Genomic DNA, 15,410 nt, shown 5'->3' with positions numbered 1-15,410 from the left:
TATTTTAACATTCATTTTTCTATCTTGTGAGAGATGAGAGCGGAGCCGGATGCTTCCAAGCAACCTTGTCATTAAGAAACTCATCAATTGTATAATAACCTCGCTGTTAATAATTAGGTTTGATACTTTTAAACTACGTGCTATAATTAGTGTAAATGTTTATAAACCTCAACCTCAAACCTCATCTATATCCGTTCATTTATGAAATCTCATCTATCTTTATTGATTTTCAATATTTTGTTATTTATAAGTTATACCACTTGGTCCCACAGCAATATATTTACCACTTTAGGTCTCATTACTCATCTCATTTCGTTATATTAAAGATTTCCCCCGAGACAGTGTGTCCTTTAGCATCAGTGACCTAATAGGCGTTAATATCGAAAACGCAAGGCTCTTCGTTATTTGAATATTTATAGATAACACTGTTTTTAGAACTGAGATTAGATCCGATTCTGGTCAACATAGTTATCGAAATTCTTTTTGAGTATTTAATTGGTAACCCGAATTGAATTTTATATGTTTATTATGTAATTGCTTTTCATGCATTCTCCAACCTTTCGATATTTGGAATGTTTATTAATTTAACCATTATCAACCCTTTACCAGCCCCCTACAGGGCGCGGGTCTCCTCTCAGAATGAGAAGGGATTTGGTCGTAGTCCACAATGATGTGATAAGACTTCACACTCCTTTGAGAACGTTATGGAACTCTCAGACGAGGTTTCGTCATATTCTTTTTAAACGATGATTATGATTCCTTTAGTAAACGCTTATAATTTTGGTATGTATATCTATTATAATTATTGTTTTAAATAATCTTAATTGAATCCATTAGCTACTTTAGTAGTCTATCACGTGATAATGTTGCTCCTCAGTCGGTCAATGTCAATCGTAGTTTGGCTTGAAGCGTCTATTTAAAAGGGTATGTGAACGACGTGTAAATTTGACAGGTTAACATATTAGGGCATAAATGGCTAGTAGAAGCGAAGACACCGGCGAAGCGGAATTAGAATGAAGTGCGCGGCTCGGCGCGGCCGTGTGCCACGTCATTGCCGTGACCCACTGACACACATCCGCGGGGCCGCTTGCACCGATATCTGCACACGCCGCGCGTGCTTGCTCTTCCTCTACTACTCCTTTATTCGTAATACTTGAATTATAATGTACTTCAGTAAACAATGCATGTTTGCGAAATAACTTAATGTGCCTACGTTATTAATTAATTATTTTAGTAGAGATTTATGTCGCTTCTATAAATGAGAACACAAAAAATTATCTTTCCACTTTGTTGATATACTAATTCATCAAAATCGTTCTGTAATAATCACGATGTAACAAATAATTTTTTTATCAAAAGTAAGTCATGGTCTATTAATGAAACTTATGAATATTATACATTTAATGCAATCCGGTAAGTTTGATATCATTTCAACCTTTCTTAAATTCAATTCGTAATGCTAAATTTAACGTTAACTGTAACAACAAACTGTTATTCTCAAATAGGCATTAATACTCAAATAAGTTATGCAATACGTTGACCTTGTTATCTAAATTGTGCACTTGACACGAATACTGTTCCATTTCACTTTCATGTCTATAGAGATATCTAACTAGGTACTCGCTGCTAGCCTCGTCTTCTGACGTAGATATATCAAACGATATAACGCTGTTTATTGGATAGGAGAATAATAAAGTATTTATAATATATTTATAAATAATAGTTTCATATAAAGTTATTTAGTATCAACAGAAATATAGAAGTAAGGATAGCTACTTTGTAAAACAACATTTCTATGTATGTTTAGTTCGACCTTTACAGGCAAATTAAACTGTTAATATATTATAATAGATTAATAAGTTAATAAATAAATTTGTTTATCAGAATTCCAATAATATTGTTTCGAGCGAGATCGGTTTCATTCGACAACGCGTAGTGCTGTCGATCCGGCGAGTGAGACGGATACAGAATCGCTAAGTTGGAAATTACGTGGGAGTGACTGTAGCGGCGATAATATGGCTGAGCTGGAGCTACCGCCCCGCTCCGCCGCCGCCGCCGCCGACACTGCGTGTCGTATCGCGCTGCGGCCGCCGCACCGTGTTGATAATTTGTGAAGTAGACAAGGATGTATGTATATGTATGTCTCGTCTTTCAGTTGACTTTCATCGTCGTTTTGTAGCGAACGTTTCGCACGAGCATCGATAGGAAATTACATTACTTTATTAGCTGCGTAATAAAGTCGGTGCATGTTCTGATTATTCAATTCTGTAAAACTACATACTGTGACGGTTCGACAGCTCGGTACTCTTGGAATTGTAATAAGACATTGAAAAAATCTGCTTGAAAATAGCGTCGCAGCGAGCGTGGCGCAATGCAGTGTGTGTTTGGATGCAGATATAAATTGTGTTCAAAGTTTTTACATGGATATTTTCGTTTTGATAGCGGTGCTAGTGTAAGAATTTGGTGTGATCTGTAACCATGTTGCCCATGGTGCAGACAGAACCTGTGCTCTTTAATTGCGCGGCTCATTCGTCCGATGGGGCCTCGCCGACGGCCACATTACCTCCCTCGCTGACACCGGATTCGGAGGTTGACGGACTGGCGGAATTCTTTTACGATATTGATGTGGCGGTCAATACTTTTTCAAGGTAATCGGGAGCCTATTATTTCATCTATAAATCAAATATCTGGCATACTCGACTCGATCTTATACCAACATCTGCAATACAATGTCATGCTGCTGTTTCCAATAATAAATTTAATCAACATTCTAAACTATTCTAATATTGTTTAGTTACCTGAATTATTTATTTTATGATTCAGTCTTCTATTTAAGATAGTCAAAATTTTTATTTGTTTCAGTATCGAATTAAAGTAGGAAATTGGTGAATACATATTTCATAATAGAAATTTGTTTTTAACTCGTTGTTACCAGTAAACAAAGTATTGAATTTTGTTAAACGTTGTTGAAAACATTGTTGAAAACTGCAAAAAATCTTGTGGCCTTTATATAATCGAAGGTCTTCTTTGGGGTTTTTTTTTAAATTCTTTGGTGTCAAGCAAACTTTCTCATTGGTGGCCAAAAACAAGATTGTTTCATATAATTTTTTGTAATGCTATAAGGTGCACTTTACATTCTTTGAACCAACCTTACTTACGCATATAAATATAAATGTATATGCGTAACTAAGTATGTAATGATTATAGGCCGAGTTACAAATTATCTTCAATACCTTACATTGCTATTTCGTTAAACAATAATTCTTCTTCCTCGTAATATGGAAGGTAAAACCGCTTGTTAAAATGTCCTTCATTAAATTACATTAGTCGATAGATTTTCATTATTATAATATTAGTCGATAGATTTTCAATTTGCAGATGTCCATGCTAAGTTCTTTAATTTTTGTTTTTAGAAACTTCAATAGCAATTCCATCCCAAATGTATGACTTCGGGCTTTTGTTGTTGTTTTAAAAAGTGATACGAAAAGCCGTTTATTTTTGTCAGAGATATTCCTTTTGCCTGTTATCTTACATAAGTTAAAATAATTGGTTATTCAATAGAGCACAACTCAACAGGTTCTTTAAAACAAATCCCCGTTGTATTTATTCAGGTAAACAAGTACCGTACGAAAACTATCGATCTTACTTATTTTTAGATAATAATTCAGTGTTTTTTTTACATATTTTCATAGGAGACTCTAAATACAGTAACGTGGTGAAAATCGACTAGTAAAACTTTTAGTAAAGATTTTTACCGGATTTACCCAGTTTTTATTACCTCTGCCATATCATTCGTATGATCAATTAAAGACACTACTACTCTACGAAATCACTGTTGACTTAAACATATTATGGCAATACTATTAACCCAATCAACATCCGGCTCAGGATAATTTAGTAGAATTCAGACAGCAGTTGCTTTAGAGGACACAATATCCGTAAGTTTGTCCAGTCCCAGAAAGCTCGTGTTATCACTGGCGCAACCAAGCACTTAAAAACTCTCAGCTCCGGATCGTGAACTTCGAGAAGCTAAATTCTTAAGCGACGGTTCTGGAGAGAAGCAATACACTTCACGAAGAACTGGCACACTCCGTATTCTTAAACGTACGCACACAAGGGGTTTGTGCCCATCCAAGGAAATCGGAGTTTCGCCTATTTGCCTTAACAAGACCGACATTATGTAGTACAGATTTCCATAACATATTCAGAATAACAGCCGCCTGAGATGATTCGTTTAAGCTAGCAGGCCTCCATGCTCGAACCACTACTGGCCAAGATCACTCCATCTCTATCATAAAGTCATTGCTTAGACACACCCTGATGCCTACAAATAAAGTAATTCTGAGCTAAGCCCGTCTTAAGGGAATATACTATCCCAAGTTTAATGGCTTCTCCGGTCCAAGCTTTGGTAATTCGGGTTCGACGTTGATTAATCTGCTAATCAATCACTACCGACGTCCTTTTTTTTTAGCATGGATTGAAATCCGTTTTTATCTTAATAGATATACTTATTGCTAAAGTTTATACTTGTACGAGTATAAACGAAGTTTGTAGGGTCAGAAACTAACCTGACTACTTTTCTTACGTGTTCGAATAAGCACCCTTGAGACCACTCGTCTTTAAATACGATGTGCGTTTTTCGCTGCCGCAAAATCTGGCATCTATGCCATATCAAAGGCTACGGGCGTTGATAATAGTGGCCATTGTTATTCCATGGACACTTTTTTGTCTGTATTCCTGGGCGATAAAACATGTTTACTTGTATATATCATATTGGTATGTACTTCAACTTACTAATAGACTTACTATAATACGCGGAAAGAGTCAAGACCTTGTCATTGACCTCGCACACTTAAACTTAAAACAAGATGTCCTAACACTCAAATTTTAAATAACAACTTACTGTTCTTTCATAATATCTACTTAATAAACGTCAGCGATTATTCAAGAGCTAGTAACCTAAGGCAGGAATAATTTCATGCGTTATAAGCTGAGTAACAGTTAAAGATAAAGAAGAAGAAAATTTAAATAAATCTTTTCAACTTAACTGGGAAGCATACCGAGTTTCATAAATGTTTAAAAGAATGCTTTTTCACCAAATCATCACCTACGGACAGAGATCTAAGTTTGTAATCTCGTTTCTTATTAAAAATCACATTCTTATTAAAAGTTACATATTTATATAGTGACGTTGATTTTGCTGATATACTTACCTAAATGGAAAACACAAAGGACTGTATTATTTAAGTATTAGTAGGAAGTGTGTAAAATGTAAGAGTCAAAATGTGTGATGCTGGTGTATAGTTTAGTCATTTTCTCGTATTTATTGTCAACCAGCAAATTTTCATACTATGAGAATTCAGTTAATAAACACAAAAGTACCACCTCCTAACACTTTTGTTGCAGTATTTTCACAATAACTTGTTTACTTTTATCTTGCAGTTTAATAATAAATGTAGTATGTTTGCATCATAATTATGTATTTATAAATCAAATCTAATGATACAAAATTACTTCTTTATTAGTGCCGTCTTATTTGTATAATCTTTGTGTGATCGTACAAAGGAATAAGACCTTTCCGAGCTTAGAGTGAAACCTGTTGTTTTTAATTCTAAGCATCAGATATAATTATTTTTTAATCAATCTAAATATACTATACTATAACAGCTGTAGCTTTAAAGCTTGCTTGCCTCATTTTTCAACTAATGATTACGTTGTTTTTACTTATAGAATCAATCAAAATAATTTAAGTATTCACACCTCCATTCTCAAAACTGTTGTGAAAACTGTTTTTGAAATAAATTATTGAAATCTGATTGTATAATGTATTAAGCTAGGTAATCAAAGTCTACCAGGTCTGGGTACTCTGTACTTTCTATCAATATTCAAGAAAGGTCCTAAAAAGTACTCGAACTCCCGATCCCGTTTCCTACGGTCCAGAGTATGCATCTAAAAAGCCAAATAAGCTTCCATGCAGTTTTTATATTTTAGCTGCTCGGTTGCAAACAGTTCTTTAAAATTAGAATGTTGTACTATTTTATGTAGATGTACTATGAATTTTAATATTACCATAGTTCTCTAAAATACTCTTTTACACTATTTTAAATTAGTAATACCAATGTCAGTCATGAATACCCATTATATATGATAATAACCAATAGTTAGATTATTTGCTGTTTATATGTTGGTATACCCAAGGCAAACTTAGGTGTTACAAATCTCAGTCACCATGGATTTAAAATATAATATTTAAAAAAAATATGATATACGAAAGGCTCAAGGTTACCTTTTTAAAAAATTCAAATAAATGCATTTATTTTTGCAAGTTTATAATCTTTATTTACCCCGTCTCAAATAAGATAAATATTCTATTTCTTAGTAACTCAAAAATGCCAACGACTCTAGTTGCCGTTGCAGCAAAAATATCTGCTCAGGTGTCATCCCAAACAAGCGACGGCACGGGGTTCCTAAATTTCTTTCAACATACCATACACGCTTCAAATCAATTGCTTCTAAAATTGTAGGCATCTGTGCTGTAGTGCAATAAGAGACTTTCGGATTACTGCGTTGGGATTACTTACATCTCCAGAAGAGACCAGCCCTTGTCGATCCATGGGGTGTGCCACTGCAGCAGTATCTATGATGTTGGATTAGCTGACATTTTTGTTTATTTAAAAATGATTGTGTTATCTATATAATATAGGTAATGCCTATTCGATATGGATTGGTAAGTGAAACCTAGATAAAACTGCGTCTTATTGTTGTTCTCAGCCGTATAAGCAGCGAAAGTAGCTGCACGATCACTTTTTACGATGGCGTGCTTGTATTTCTTCATTAACATTATGTATTAAATGTAAATTATTATTCAATTTTACACACTAGCCTAGATACAACGAAAGTCAAGGTAATCCGCACTGTTTAAAAAAGGCAATAAAATTATTAATTGAATTTTAGAATATGTAGGCAGTACCCAGGTATTCACAATAATAGTGACCGTAAAAATATATTTTGCACGATTTTGCGGCAGTAAAATGCGATATTCCTATGTACCCTGCATTTTTTTTTTTACTCAGCTCACGAATTAAATCATTTTCGGGTTCCGTTACCAAAATAAAAACACTCATATGGTGCGACTTGGTCCGTCCGATACAACATGATATAGCGAGGTTATTATAATTGATGCTATGGTTATAGTTATGCTTGTTTTACTAGATTGCAAATTAAAGAGAACTAAAACTATTTATAGAAAGGGCACGAACTGAATATTCGAAATTCGCAAATGGGGTTACCAGATTAAGGGGGTATCATAAGAAAGGAGTCTTATTATAGTTCAACATAAGAAATTATTTATTTTATAATTTTCTTTTTAATCTACGGAACCCTCGGTTGCCTGTTTTGATTAACCTAAAGAGTGTATATTTATTAATTTATAGTTAAAAGATATGAAGTTACATTATATACATAATATATTAACTTTGGTACAAAACACACACACGCAGTAAACGCTGGAGCAAAGTATCTATACCTTATCTTGGTCAGTGATGGCTTCGTGACTTAATAATTGATTCTTGATAGCCGGCTGCATGTTGTTTATAATTTCGTACTATAATTCGCTTTCGCGTCGCGTGGTATCTTATTTCGTATTCTGGCATGTTCCGATTTTACAAACAGACTCTATACGGTTTAAGACAACAAAACTGTTTTCATCATCATCACCATCATCATCATTATCATCATTATCATCATCATTCCATTACCGACCCACTACATAGCACGGATCTCCTCTCAGAATGTGCGGATTGGTAGACTTCACACGCCTTTGAGCACATTATGAAAAATCTCAGGCATGCAGGGTTCTTTACGATGTTTTTCTTCACCGTACAAGCAAGTGATATTTCAATTGCTTAAATTAATGCAAATTTAGAAGAGGTGATCGTACTCCAGTCTGTCTTCCCGAAAGGGAGTTCGTAGCTCTAACCAAAAGGCTATCACCGCTTTTTTATTTTGCGGACTGTTCTATTAATTACAAAGTACAGATTTTCTAAACGTAACGTTATTTTCTATTTATTGAGGCTCAACGTTAGTACCTACTTTAATAATAACTCGTAGAGACAGTGCACCAGTTAAGCGCATGGTCGGTTTTTTAACTTTTAACATGAATGCAATCTTAAATAAAATTTTAGTGTGTAGTATGTATTACAAATAATAAAAACATACATTCATTATGATCGCAGCATAGTTCTAAATAGTCTACAATTTCCTCAGTTACTAAGCGTCTATTTATAACGTCTCCCTGTTCTTTTTTTCACAAAAATCATTAATGTCAGACACAACTTCTCTACGATTTTATTATATGTATAGATAATGAAAATATTATTTTATTTTTTAAAACATGCTGTTCTATTATTGTGCTAAATTTCAGATTTATAACGTTAAAAGACTTGACGAAATTGTAAGGGCTTGTTGACTATGGAATCTTTAAAATTATTTAAATTGTGCTCTTAAATATTCCATCGTAAGTTTTTTTGTAAAATCTATTTTTCGCTGATGACTAGGATCCTGTCTAATTCAATTTTATTAGCCTAATAGTGCCTACTTCCTAAGATTTAGTGATAAGTTAAGGAATGAGTGAATATGCCAGTAAGAAATCATGGTATCGTATTTAATTAATTAATAATATTTCTAGACAGGGACCAGCTCTTTTGTGCTCATTAAGAATAATAATTAATTGAGAATGTCATAAGACCGTATAAAATTATCAGCGGATAGCGAAAAAGGAAAAGCATGTCCACAGACTACAACAGACAAACCAATATAGAAATAGTAGTTATTACTCCCATAACAACGAGAATAGTGACAAGGAAAAAATACGCTTACGCGTAAGTGTATAGTAGAAATAATTGATTATTATATTGCTGATGTCAGTGTGCTTGTGCTGACTGGAGGTATTGATTGGCATATCTGATCCCTTGCTTAGCTTGCTTCTGGATTCTTTTCAAATTTTATTAGGTATTTCACATTTCATATACAAATATTCTTTTAATACCGTGTTAAAAACAGTTATAACTAACCCCAAAGCTTCATATTATTTTGTTCCACCAAAGTGACTAGCGAGGCATGCTCACATTGCGAACCACTTAATTCTTGAATCTATATGGCTGATAGAGCCTTTCTGTACCATCGATGTACCTGCTGTGCTAATAAATTTAAGTTCACAGATATGTCTGTGATACGTGTAGTCATTCACATTCTGAAGGGCATGATATAGTTATTAACTATCAACCATATTGATAAGGCTGAAGTACATTTGATACCTTCAAAACACTTGGTGGAACACTTAACACTATTTAGGGTGGTAATGTTTGCATATTAAAACTGACCGCACTCAACTTTTCCAACAAACTTGATTCTGGTAAAAAGTAACTGCAATTTATACAACTAATCATATTAGTAGCCCGCGACTTCGTCTAGGTTACCTTTTCTGATAACTAGGTACAATATTCCCATTCATACTTCCATGCTCCATTCAGTGGCGTGCATAGAGGGTATACACGGGGTATGTAGGTGATATAAAATCAAGCAAATCTCCACTTCGAGTTATAAAAAACTTAAGGATAGGCAATGTATGAGTTCATAAAAGCCTGCCTTAAGTATTTTTGACTTCTTCTGGAGATTTTCTTCATTTTATGTCATCTGCAAACCCTGTGTATACCCCTCTATGCACGCCACTGGCTCCATTCTACATATTTTTAATAGTTTAAGTATCTAATGATATTTTATTTTGAAGCGTCAATTCAATCATTAGCATTTTTATAAAATATTCCAACCACATTTCACCTAATTCGCCCATTCCAAATCATTTTGTAATTGGATGCCTACTTACACAAGTGTACCTAGGTATATTATTTGCTAGCGCGAGCGGTCTCTCGCGACTTCGTCCGCGTATAAGTCAACCTTAAAATATAGGCATATGCTATCGCGGACTTTTTTTTAAACACTGAAAGGGGAACAACTTTGTCATGCGTGATTTTATTGAAACTTTAAAACCGTTTACGTAGCGGAAGCACTCAAAAGGAAAAAAAAACCCGACTTTGAAACATTCTTCATTAGTGCTATGCTCCTAGTGGTCTTATTAGCGTTAGATTTTTTCAAATCAGACCTAAGTTCAAGAAAACAAACAAACTCTTCAGCTTTAAAAATAAGGAGAAGTCTTTAAATTTGAAAACAAAGGAATGCTAGGTATACATAGAATCTCACATTTAATCCCCGGCAGGGTTGAATTCCAAAATTAAATGTAGGGATACTTTTAATATTGGAATTCAAGCCCGCCTGTTCCCTGTTAAATTCCCTTTAGAATTTTATTTTAACCTGTTTTATGTCACCTGTTTTTAACATCAGCCAAAATATTTAATCGCGTAGGTATGTATGGGTGTGGTTAGGCTAACAAACATCCATAAAAGCATTTATTATTTATAAAGCAGTTATTTTGAAATCGCAGACAGATAATTAAATTAAATTTAATTGTATAAATATTTATGTAATAATTGTGTTGGAATTTTATCTAGAATCCGGAAATGTTACCGGAATCAGACGCAAAGAACATACCTATCTATTATTTGAAGTGACAGACATGTCTAGTGTCTACATTACTACACTGTAGGCAGTCTGACTTCCTCTTGTAGGCATTAAACGTTAGGTAGGTATAAAAATATAATAATGTTTTTAAAATAACCTATTCACATGGGAGTGATAGTCAAGATTTTAGAATTGAGATTAAAACTGTAAGTTTTTTTATTTGGCGACTAGCTGTTCCTGTCTGCGCACGTGGATAAAACAGCTCCATATCGATAGAATCTTGTCTCTTTATGATTCCCTACATTAGCATACATCTGGGATTTTTGTTTATTACGGCATTACATTTACCAAGTTGAATTATTGAAAGAATTGAAAATAAAAAGCTGAGGTGTATACTGCATAATACTATATTATTAGATTCGCTTGATTTTAAAATTTACTTGGATGAATAAACACGTTGCCTTTGTATTAAGGAACGAGTGATCTTCAAATTACCCAAAAATCTAAATTATGATTAATCTCATAATAAACGAAAATACAGTTGAATTTAAGATAACCTTAAGAAGTAAGTTAATTAAGTGCAGGAATGCACTTTTAAAACAGAGAACAAATCCTTTTTTTTAAAATCTATTTTGTGTATTGACGATAACAATTAAATGTCACTTAATAACAGATCTTCCCGCCTTCATTTGGAATCCTTTATAGGTAGGGGTCGATTTCCAGAATAATGGAACAGGAAATTGTCTTTGGAACGGCCGAACCCATTTTACAGGAACTTACTAGAAACACTAATCAACATTTTATTGCCGTGGCAAATGGCACACCCAAAATTCTACGCATGCGAAATCTTCTTGGGTTGGCTAGTTTTTAGATATTTAAAAAAAATGCTAAAGAGATGTTCTCTTCTTCTCAGTCGGTTCGCTCTTGTCAGAGCGGTCGTGGGCGTCATTTAAGGGTTGTGGCACGCTTGACTATTCGTCGCCACTCCTCTCTGGCAGCTGCCTTTCTAGCACACTCATGTAAGGGGACAGCCAATGCAGCCTTTATTTGGTCAGCCCATCTAATGGGCGATCTTCCGCGTGATCTAGTGCCCTCGATTCTTTCTTGGACAACCAGACGTTCAATGGAGTCGTTGTCTCTTCTGGATACGTGACCAAAGAACGTGAGAATACGAGCCTGTACTATGGAGGATAGACGTTGCGTAATGCCGAGTTCTTCAAGAATGGCCTTATTGGTCCGGAATGCATTCCAAGGTATTCTTAGCATTCTTCTCCAGCACCACATCTCAAGAACGTCTATCTCCTTTTTATCACTCTCCCGCAGGGTCCACGTCTCCGAAGCATAGAGGAATATGGGGAACACAAGCGCTCTAACAAGCCGGATTTTCGTGGCTTTGGTTATGTTACAGTTCCTCCATATTTTCTGCAACTGTACGTTGCAAAGAGACGTTATATTATGATAAATAATTTATATTATATTGTACTATTAAATGATAAGGAAAAAAAGAGTAGGTAGCTACGTGTTTGTAAAAGTTCGCTTCAAAGACCATAGCGTAATGGATGACGAATAGTTATTGTGCAATAAATGAAACTGATATCTTCGCGTAACGTTTTCAATGCTTATCAACTTTCACTGATTTCAACTTGAAGTAAGTAGATAAAACTAAAGGTATAGCAGGTATCTACTAATTTAATACTAACTTATTATAATACAACCATACAACTATGTGGCAAAATTAAAATTTCATCACCATCATAGTCAGCATAAATCTTAACTATAGTAATCCAAAAATCGCTTGTCAAAAGAACTTAAGGTCAGGTGTTGTAAGTGAAATGTACTTTGCTGTTTATTTCACAAAATGAGTTTTAAAGTCAGGAAAATGATTTTCGTTTTAAATAGCGATACATAGTTTCCTTACATCAGCTTTCTATAAAATGTCTCTATTGTTGCGACCACCTATTAAGCAGCTGGTTTGTTTTACTTACGAATCAGTAAGAGACACTTTCATCCAAACATTTAACAATATTAAGTCTATAGAACTATGTCAATGATTAATGACTATATTATCTGAAATGGCTTCAATCTAATGTAGTCCTTAATCTATCGTTATTAAAATCATTGTTGCATCATGTAGTTTTTAAAATATTAAGTCGTGGAAGAATAATAAACGTTAACAAAAATCATAATGATTTTCTCACCGTCAAAGATGCTGATCACAAGACCGACACACCAGTAAACAAAATACAAGGCATTTGAAAAGTTACAATCTTCTCGCTTGTTTCTAAAATTTAAACCGACCCGTTGAGGTTATGTTAAGCTTGCAATAATGGGGGCCGACAAAATTACACAACATCAAAAGCTGAATTACTTCCGAAGTGATTAACGACACCTGAATCACTAGTAATGTCGAAGGGGCGTTTATACATACAGCCTTCAAATTCAAAGGAAACAGAATAATAGTTTTGATATCACGATAATAACAAGCGTAATAATTAACGTTACAACAAGGAATAGGTTAAGTACCCACACCCTTTATTACATTACATTAAGGTATGAAAAATACGTAAAGTTGAGAATGAAAGTAGACACGTAAATGTAAATACTTAAATTAAAATGTGTGTCATTTTCCCTAATTTTCCCACTAAATTCAAATCTGAGCAGGAATTATTTTTATCTTTAAAAGCCACCATCTGCTCGCCATTGACTAACGAGTAAACGTAAAATATTTTTACGTTTTTTTTTGACATTAAGTAAATATTATGTACTCGATCGATTTAGATTAAATATCTTTATATTATCTACATATTTACAGGAAAATTGTACGTATTAAAACTTTTACTTACGCGGACGGAGTCCATGGCTACCGTTAGTTACGTAATATGTGTTTTAACTTAAATAAAACAATATACAACGTGTAAATGAAAACCGAAATACTACTTCACAGGCTTTAGAGGTACATGATTTAATGTCTCTGAGACTTATCTGTCAAAGCGAAACTAATAGTTTTTATCAGATACAGCTCTAACATCACATGCAATCCTAAAATAAAGTGTCGCCTGTTTACAAAGCCTGCGCCTGTTACTTTATGAGGTACGTGAGGTAAGAGTTCGCGTAGCGTAGGTACTATGCGCGTGTCGGTCTTTTATCTGAACCAGGGTTGTTATCAATAAAAACTTATAATGTTTTGTTTTAGTTTGTATAGAAAATTAAACATGGTTATTTTGATTTAATATTTTTACAGGGTGATTTCTTATGAAATATAATTAATTACGCATCCTTCAGCAGTATTTAATAATTCGGTTACACGTTTTATTTAATAGTTAATTTCTATTTCTGAAACTTATTTAAAACAATTTTAAGAGAAAATGAATTTAAAAATATGATTCTAAGGTAGGTATGTATTATGTAAAGTATCAAATTTGAACTTTCTTAATTTCCGGAGCCTTCATGTAGGTAGATATGTAATCTTGCGAATAAATTATTATGTTCTTAAAAGTACACCAAACAGATCTATAGGAGTTTTCATATCATTTAGACTTTATGGTTTAATTGATTGATGGATCAGAGATTCTTTTTCTCACGGAATTATTTGTAGGTACCTAACTATAATATTTTTCGTGTGATTATGATTATTATTATTATTTTTGGTCAGTCTTATAACGCGTTGTTATTCCGAACATTATTATTTCAAGGTTGCGCGGTCGCCCGTCACAGTGAGGTTGCCTCGTGGGGTTCCTCGATAGGCATCGTTTGTATTTCTGTCCCTTTTTCGCATTAAGCTATTCTGTACCTCGGGAGCCGGTACGGGTATCGTCGACGGATTTCTTAATAGCTGCTCCTTAATTATTGTAAACGTAATAATTGATTACCTACTACTTCATGCTTAACTTTACTATACATTATGCAAAACAATAAGATTCGGCAAAAAATACCTAGCTGATTTTGCAACAACAATGACTCATAACTCCTTGTATTTATATATCTTACACATTTACCAACAATTTGATGGATTTATTGCAGTATATTTTGTGTACTTAATATCCTATCACGTTGAGGACCTCTCCCAGAAAATAAAATGTTGTTTACTCAAATAATATCTTAATGGGCTTTAACCAAATAGGTACTTTACATATCGTGGTAATTACCGTAAACGTTCTGTATGTTTTTTCTCATTAATCCTTCTTACCTTTAAATTAAAGTCTCTTAATATTTAGAGCAATACTAAAAGCATGAAATAAGATCCTTAATAAACGTATTTGTGTACCAAACAAAGATGTAAAAACGTCAGTGGATTTGAAGCAAATATTTCAACTATATTTTACTACAATTCTTAGCTAAAATAATACGTGTACGTACACTGTTCACTTTGTAGTACGCATATCAGGTTGACGATATTTTATATAAATTAACTACCTATAACGTTATAATTATCGTGGTATGTAAGCATGCAAGTAATCTGTTATTATAAATAACTAAGGCGGATCGTAAATCGCCTATTATTGCCTGAGCTACTGTCGCAGGATTTTGGCTCCGCAAGCGGACATGAGAAACCATAGAAGGGTCTTCAAAGTTGCTAAACTAATGGTACCTTATGATCTTTACATTCGCAAATGGTAAGGTGACCGATCCAGTTGCTAAGCCATTGTTTTTCAGATAGAAAACAAGTACTTATGATGGAGGAAACCAATAATAAACCACTTTGGGAAATCACGGCATAAAGACGCATTTGGGGGTGTACTCAGTTTTCCCTTGCCGATAAACTAGTTTTGACTCTTAATTAATTAGTAGTAAAAATATACCTTTATCATTAAATTTTGCCAGTTTTATTTGTTTTA

General features: G+C 33.9%; 1 protein-coding gene across 9 annotated transcripts in view; it reads left to right on the top strand.

Moving 5' to 3' along the window:
- LOC120637082 overlaps positions 1-15,410 on the top strand; it is a 67,771-nt gene that overhangs the window by 18,494 nt on the left and 33,867 nt on the right. For 5 of the 9 annotated variants that reach the window (XM_039908702.1, XM_039908710.1, XM_039908705.1 and 2 more), the window contains exon 1: positions 2,174-2,648. The exons of 3 other annotated variants lie outside the window; for them this stretch is intronic. In XM_039908702.1, the coding sequence (XP_039764636.1) occupies positions 2,479-2,648 (170 nt within the window). In that variant the 5' untranslated portion in view covers positions 2,174-2,478. Of the gene's footprint in view, positions 1-2,173; positions 2,649-15,410 lie in introns of those variants that run through there. One more of the 9 variants, XM_039908707.1, reaches the window with a different exon arrangement.

Source organism: Pararge aegeria, chromosome 3 (genome assembly GCF_905163445.1).
Source record: "Pararge aegeria chromosome 3, ilParAegt1.1, whole genome shotgun sequence".
Taxonomy (NCBI): domain Eukaryota; kingdom Metazoa; phylum Arthropoda; class Insecta; order Lepidoptera; family Nymphalidae; genus Pararge; species Pararge aegeria.
Note: the sequence above shows the minus strand (reverse complement) of the source record. Positions and strands in the feature narration are given on the sequence as shown.